At 35.5% G+C, this 7874-nt stretch overlaps 1 protein-coding gene and 1 long non-coding RNA gene across 2 annotated transcripts; one reads left to right on the plus strand and one right to left on the minus strand.

The window, feature by feature from the left end:
- Window positions 1–1319: 1319 nt before the first annotated feature.
- LOC146884327 (receptor-like protein 6) lies at window positions 1320–4832 on the minus strand. Its single transcript, XM_085665494.1, has 2 exons — window positions 1531–4832; window positions 1320–1444 (listed from the first exon to the last, which is right to left on the minus strand). Exon 1 carries the CDS (start codon window positions 3260–3262, stop codon window positions 1568–1570), a length of 1695 nt encoding a protein of 564 aa, XP_085521620.1. The 5' UTR covers window positions 3263–4832; the 3' UTR covers window positions 1320–1444; window positions 1531–1567.
- A 1094-nt stretch (window positions 4833–5926) lies between these two features.
- LOC146884328 (uncharacterized) lies at window positions 5927–7874 on the plus strand. The gene is made up of 2 exons (XR_014984145.1): window positions 5927–6112; window positions 7372–7874. It is a non-coding gene; the product is annotated as an uncharacterized LOC146884328 (long non-coding RNA).

Below are 7874 nucleotides of genomic sequence, written 5' to 3' on the forward strand. Positions count from 1 at the left end.
GAGATCTGCTGCTGCAGGCCACCCTGTTTTCCTTACATGGTTGTTATTGATTCTTTGATTGATTGGTTTGCGCTATTTAAAGTATGAGGCATGTGAATATGCATGAAATATCTAAGGTTATGAATTGGATTGATGTGTTGGTATGGTCTTGACATGTAAAATAAATGAGATGGTTGGTAATGAAAGTGGAATGGTGTTGGTATGAGGTATGATTCTATATGAATGGATGAAACATGATATTGGTGTGTTTAGGGCATAATTCCACGATAGTTTCGTGGTGGTGCCTCATTGGTTAGGGCGTAATTCCATGAGCCTCTAGGTGAGACCTCATGGTGGTGCCTCAGTTGGTCAGGACGTAATTTCATGACCCCTATTAGTGGGAGTTCATGGTGGTGCCCCATTTATATAATTTAGTAAGGATTCAAGGTAAGGTTGCATCCTGACACTCTAAAGAGTTAGTTAGTCTCACATAGAGCGTGCTGACTCTAGTAGTGAGAGTAGCAAGAGGCCTAAAACTCATTAAGGACTAACCTTGTGTGTGGGGATGTGACATAAACTATTTTCTACTCTAGCTTATCCTTCTATTTGTTGTATGTTCTGTCTAGTGTGGTTTTCTCTCTTTGTGATGATCATCAATTTATTGATGTGAGCAGATGCGAGGACTACCCGTGGTTAATAGGGAAACGATGATTCTACTGCGTAGCCTCTCTAGGTTGGATTCCAACTTTCATTTAGGGCTAAGGCCCATGTATTGTCTTGTCTTGAGATTTATTTGAATTACTGTCAATTTCTTATTTTACCTTGTATCTGGCATCGTGGTGTGCCTTTAATCTTTTCCTAGATTTCTTTGGATATTAGTAAGGAGTGACATTATACTCCATGACTTTGTTTCTCATTCTATCTATGTGACATTTCATTTAAATTAAAGTTATTATTTTAAATAGGGTGTTACATATTGAGTATTAAAAAAAATTATATTTCGATTAAGTATTTTGCCATGATTATTATATTGTTTCGTTATTACTTGTTCTAGATGTATAAGGTTTTGTTTTTTTTAAGACTTAATTGAATAACAATATACGTAACTAATTATAGGTGATGCTATCTTTTTCAGTTCACATTAACCATATATAATTTAATTTTATATTAACCATCATAATTTCATGTTTCTTAATATTTAAGAACAAATAAATAAGATGACAAACAAGAGAACAATATATGAGTCACTTAAAGAAGAAATTAAATGAAACAAATTTAATTGAAAAATATAAAACTTTTAAATACTTGATAAAGAATTAATTAAAAATACTAAAAAAATAAAACAGAAAGATTACTTTATTACAACAAATTGTTTCAACATCTTAACATAAGACATGAACGTCTTTCAATTGAGGCAAAAAAGGGAATGGGACAGAAGAAAGACCTCTGTGAATGTGTTTGTTTTCTGCGGATTGACATATTAAGGATCATAATGCAAGTTTATATGAAGTAACACCAAACAGGTAAAATTTAACACAAAATTTCACTTACCTGTTATAGCATGGATGGATACTGATTGTCAGATTCGTCAACGACCCTCATTGTGTTGTTTTGTATTTGCAGGAGTTAGGTGACTCTTCTTTCTCACTCTTTGATTGAGAATGCCTTCAACAAACCTTATTGACCACTGTGGTTTCCTAGAGAAGAATACAATATACCCCAACACTATTCCAAATGCCACTCCACACCCGTATCCTATAGCTACGGGTTTCCATCCAAACCCGAATTGCTCATCATGGTAAAAGGTGTTTGAGTCTCTCCGCTGTTTTTTATCCTTGTGGCATGGTTTTGACAATGGCAACCCACATAGCCCTGGATTTCCCAGATAGGAATCATTCTGAAATGTGTCCAATTGTTTACCTGTTGGTATCATTCCCACCAGCTGGTTTTGTGAAAGGTTCAAGACAGAGAGATAGTGAAGATTGGTGAATGCATTTGGAATCTCACCCTTGAGCATGTTTGAGGAAAGGTCTAACCATTCCAGATTTTCCAAACCACCCAAGGTTTGTGGAATACAACCAGTGATTCTATTGTGGGAAAGGTTAAGTCCTTTCAGTGACTTTAACTCTCCAACAATTGCTGGAATTATTCCTTCAAATCTGTTATTTGATAAATCAATAGTTGTGAAAATAGTTAAGATTCTCTCTAGCGGAAAAATCTCTCCTTTTATGGTAACCACTATTGAATCATAGTATTTTAAAGAATATCTTTCACCCCTCATATATTGCAAACCATTATTGATATTCACCATCATTCCTTTAAAGTTTTCAAAGTAACTTGTTGGCAGATTTCCACTGAAATTATTGTTGGAGATTTCGAAAACCCGCAACATAGGAAAGCCATTTTTGGATTTCAAACTGTTGATGGATCCATTAAACCTATCAGCACGTAGAACAAGGACTTGCAGCTGTTGGAGTGACTCTAGCCAACTTGGAAATGTATCTTGTATGTTATTTTCTCCAAGATCCAAAACTCTTAGTTGTTTGCATTTTACTACCGACCGAGGTAATGGTCCCGCCAATTGATTGCCATTAAAATTCATAGTTTCCAATGATTCTATCTGAAGATAGGTTCTTGGTATCATACCACTAAGGTTGTTCCTTCGCAGATCCAAAATTGAAAGGTAATGGAAGGTTCCAAGGCATTCAGGAAGCTTTCCTGTTAAGTTATTGTGAGACAAGTTGATCATCTCAAGTGAGCTTGCATGACAAAGAGCTGAAGAAATGCCTCCAGTCAATTTGTTGTTAGAGAGAAAAAAGAATTCAGTGCGAAATGGAGGGACCGGAATATCTCCTTCCAACATGTTGAAACTCAAGTCAATGTAATAAATTTTCTCCCATACGAGTGAGAGACTCCCAACCGATGTTAGAAGGTTATGAGAGAGGTCCAAATAAGACAAAGTATATTTCCATGTGGTCGTATTAGTAAACCACTTTGGAATCCTTCCATGAATTTGGTTGTTGGATAGATCTAAGGAAGTAAGTATATTTAGTCGGCTAAGAAATTTCGGGAAACTAATTACATTGCATGAAGATAAATGTAAACCGTGAAGGTTGGGAAAGGTGTATTCACCCCCACCATTAAAACTAAGAGAAAGAAAATTGTTGCGAGAAAGATCAAGATTTTGTAGCTGTTGAAGATTTGAAAATTTATGAAAATCTAGGTGACCACTGAGGTTATTTGATGATAGACTTAATTCAGAGAGATTTTGGAGAAGAAACATTGACTCGGGATAACACCTTGCAGCTTGTTATGAGACAGATCACAAATATCCAGTGAAAAAGCAGAGAATTCACCAATTGAGCCGGTAAGCTGGTTCCCACTGAGGTGTAAGTTAAATAACGATGACGAAGAAAAACACCAACGCGGAATTGTTCCGTTCAACAGGTTATCGGACAAATCCAGATTAGCTAAATTAGAAAGTCCACTATTTTTCTCTGGTATTGCTCCAAGTAATTTGTTCACGTAACAACTTAAATCACGAAGATTAGTGAGCCCAAACAACGATGATGGCAATTGGCCCACTAGGTTGTTTCTAGAAAGATCTAAAACTTCTAATTTGCTTAGCTTGCGAAACAGATTGGGGATTTCACCATCAAAATTATTATATGAAAGATCTAAGTGAATAAGATGGTGAAGGTTAAAAAGAGATGATGGAATCTCACCACTGATGTAATTCGAATGGAGGACCAGATAGTTTAATTGTGAGATGTTACCCATGCATTGAGGAATAGGTCCTGTGAAATTATTATCTGAAAGGTCAATGTAAGTGAGATGTTGAAGATTTGAAAGTGATAATGGAATCTCGCCACTGAATTCGCTATCACAAAGGGCCAAGTATTTTAGCTGCGTGAGATTAGATAAAGACTGAATGTGTCCTGAAAAAGTACTCAAAGAGAGATCCAAGTGTCTAAGAGGAGTGCTCCAATTGGACTGTGGAAGCTCACCTTCAATATACCCATTAGCAGACAGATCAAGCTCTTGAAGATTAGGTAAAGAGAGTATTTTATTTGCTAACTTCCAATGCAATCCCGTACTGTGAAGGCTAAGAGAAACCAAAGAGGATGAAAAATTAACCAACAAAGACAGAGAACTTGGTTTAATCAAAGACATATCTAGGCAATCAAGAATAAGCTCCCTTAACTGAGTTGCATTTACAATCAGCTTTTCGAGAGTTGCTGATTCAATTCTCATTCCATATGACAGTGAGAGATCAAGTGAAACTAGTTTTGAGAGATGAGATATTTCGGAAGGAATGAGACCGCTAAATCCATCATACGATAGGTTGAGATGTGTAAGAGCGAGAAGATGACCAAACCCAGAAGGCATTAGAGAAAAGGAAAAGTCGTTGAAAGCAAGGTTGAGCTTTTGCAGGTGAGTGAGCTTAAAGAGAGTGGTGTTGGGATCAAATTCACCTTGAAGGCAACTGCCACTGAGGTCTAAGCCAATGACGCGGCCTGAGTTTGTGTCACAACTCACTCCATTCCAGAAACAACAATTAGTACCATTTTTCCAAGATTCTGTCTTTGGATATGTAGATTGGTACCATGTAGAAGTGCCAGAACAGCCATCGACTCTAAATTGGCTTTTGAAGCTAAGCAAGGAAGAGGCATCATGATGGTTGCATAAGGGCAATAGCATCGACGAAGACCTTTTTGAAGGAAACTGAAAAACCAAGACACTTAGTAGCAGAATAAGAAACCACCTCATACTTCTGCAAACTGTTCTGCTCAATTCATACTCTGCCTTTTAGGAGTTCTAAAAGGAAAGCTATATGGTTATGGAATGTAAGCAAGGTGTGAATGTTAATTTGAAAACAGGTGCTTAAGGAAGGAGTAGGGCCCCGTTATATGAAAATTGAGGTCGCACAAATAAATTTTCCGCGTGGAATTAGTTGCAAGGTCTTCATACAATAAATGGTGCTTTGATTAAATTTCTCCTTTTTAAGTAGATCAGAAGAGAATAAAAAAATAAAATAACTTTTGATAATTAAGTTAACAAGCATAATATAACATTTTATAAAAGTTATATAAGGGGAGTTTTATAAATTAATTTGTTATTTAAAGCAACTCATTTATTTTTTTTAAGAAGTAACACGATAGAACTTGCTCAACTATATATTGATTTAAATCCTATATTCCAAACTTGTGCCTTTACACCTTCACGCCTATGCAAAAGTTTACCGTGACAATCTCTTATAAAATATAATCTAAAAAATATATATTTGGTCCTAGTTCAATTTTATCAATTTAGTTATAATTGTTAGGAATCCAAGTGTGAGTCTAAGTCCCACATTGACCAGAAATGAGAAAGTAGAGCACTATATAAGAATAAAGACCCATAAACTCATTGTCTTAAGGTTTTGGGTTGAGAGTGGTGTCAATGCCTTATGTGGTTGGACTCAGGTCTCATTGGTGTCTTGTATCTCCCCAGTGAAACCCCCTCTGTAATATGGTCCTATTATCGAAAGTCTTCCTGGCCATTGCCCCTTATGTGGTTGGGCTCAGGTCTCATTGGTGTCTTGTATCTCCCCAGTGAAACCCCCTCTGTAAAACCTGACAATAATATTTTTTTAATCAAGTTTTAATTTTTGTCATTTTTATTTAATTTAGTCCTTTTTTAATGTTGTTTAAATAATTAAAAATAATGAGTAGTAACCATCACATGTCACTTTCTTGTTTTTTAAAATTTTTTATTTATTTTTATTTATTTTTTATTTTTTTAACTTTTTTTATATTTGAAAAAATGTCCATGTGTCAACCTAGTAATGTACCACGTGTTAGATTAAATGTTTTATATTTATTATTTTTATTCAATTTAGTCTCATTAATTGGTATCTAGAGCCATCCAAGCCTTTGGTGCATCCATCCTCTTGGTTTGGGTAAGGTTCTTGGTCCATACTTGTCTCTTGTTTCAATTTCCGTTTTGTCTCTCTTCTCCACTGTTTTCTTCAATTTTGCTATTGTTTTTTTCATGTTTTTGTTGCTCTCCACCATTTGACATTGAGGCTACATGAATCTCCATTAATTCATCTTGTAGTACTCCTTGCTTCATTGGTGCAAATCTGTTTTAGGTTCCATTTTCGTTTTCCAGCACTTGTTCTTTGGTTCTTGAGTTTTCTACATTTTTATTCGGTGAATTCAGTCCTTCTTTGCATTTTATCATTCCATCTATGTTTAAGTCATGTTCTATGCTTTGTTTGTGCTTTAATTCCTCTTTTCCACAGTTTAATTGCATTGCTTACTGATTTGGTTGAGTTTCTGAGCCACATCTCACAACCAAAACACTATGATCCTGCAAGGAAGTGTGTGGATGTTTAAGGCCTGAATCCTCACTGTTTTTCATCCATTTCACCGATTGGATTGTGCTTTTGTGTGTCTAAGTTGTTCTTCTATGATTCATGCTTGATTTCAGTTCATAATCAAGTTCTTTAGCTATGCTTTCCATAGAACATCTCCTCCAATTTCAGAGAGCAAATCTGCTATAGTTTTCTTCTGTTTTTCTACCAAACCACTACATGCACAGTCTCTGTTTTTGATTTTTTGTGAGTAACTCAGTGCACCAAAATTCAATATGATTTTTGCCTCATTTAGTTAACATCTAGACGAAAAATACAAAAAAAGAATCATTTAAAAATGTTGAGTAGAAAAAAAATAAAAAATCACGCAAGTTGAGGCTCATATTTCCGTTTTCTGGCACTGCAGTTTCTGAAAATTCACTGTTCTATTGCTGTTTTGTGCGTGTTTGTGTGTTTTTAGTGCTTGTTTTCACATGAATTTTTGCTTGAGTTTGTATTCTATATTGCTTCATTATTGATTTGCTTTGGAAGTCAATTTATCACTTCATTTGCTACTGCTTTGCAATGAGTACTTCAACCATATGATTGAGCACTTTTATTTTGCTGTTTTGTTGTTTTCATCTATTCTAGTGCCTTTCTAGGTTCCTTTTGTGGTGCTTGTTTTTATTTTCCAGCCTTTAATTTTTTGCTTGTCACTTCTTGAACCTCCTTCTAGTCATGTTTCATTTCAATTCTCTTTTGGTTTAGCATTTCTAATTAGCTTTTCTTGCTTTCTCCTTTGTTTGGGTTCATCTACTTGTCTCTCGGTTTTGGTTGATTAATGATGCTATGGAGTTTAGAATGGTTTGTATGATATGGTAGCATCTTAGGTGGTGGATATTGAAGTAGAATTTTAGCTTGTGTGTTTTCTATATGATTTCCTTCTCCTCACCTTTAAGAGTTTGAGAGTTTTGAGCCTATTCATTTGAGAGAGTGTGTGCTAACTAGTTTGCTTGCCATAGTTTGTTTTATTTCTTTCTTTCACTCTTTTGCAGATTTGGTTGCTCTTTTTGGGTGTTGTAGTAGTGTGGTGCTGCAAAGGAAACTTTTACACACTTTGGTGCTTGAATTTGGTCATATACAAAGGCTACCAAAGCCTCATTTGCTCTCGGGATAGTACATTTTCCAACAGCTGTGATCTTTGGAGAGCTTGTTTTGGTGCTGTTTTGGAGTCTTTGGTTGTACATTTTGGACCTCATTTTAGCAACACCTTTTAGTTCTTTAATTGTGTATAATTTGGACACCTCTTTTTGGTACAATTGAAGCATTCTAAGACATTTTATTGGTTCTCCAAAAAGCCTTAAAATCTTATTTTCTAGCATCCAATTTGCTCTCGGTTTGCTTCACTTTGTACCAAAACTTGTGCATCAATTTCTTTTGTTTTGAACATTCCATTGTATCCATGGCCTACTTAGGTGTCTTGGGGAACCAAAGGTGTTCAATCCCATCTCCTAAGTAGAACCTTTTTCATATTATAGTGCAACGTTTTACTAAGTGA

The sequence above is a fragment of the Vigna unguiculata genome, chromosome 8 (assembly GCF_037176805.1).
Source record: "Vigna unguiculata cultivar grain cowpea cultivar isolate G323 ecotype 2 chromosome 8, ASM3717680v1, whole genome shotgun sequence".
In the NCBI taxonomy this organism is placed as follows: domain Eukaryota; kingdom Viridiplantae; phylum Streptophyta; class Magnoliopsida; order Fabales; family Fabaceae; genus Vigna; species Vigna unguiculata.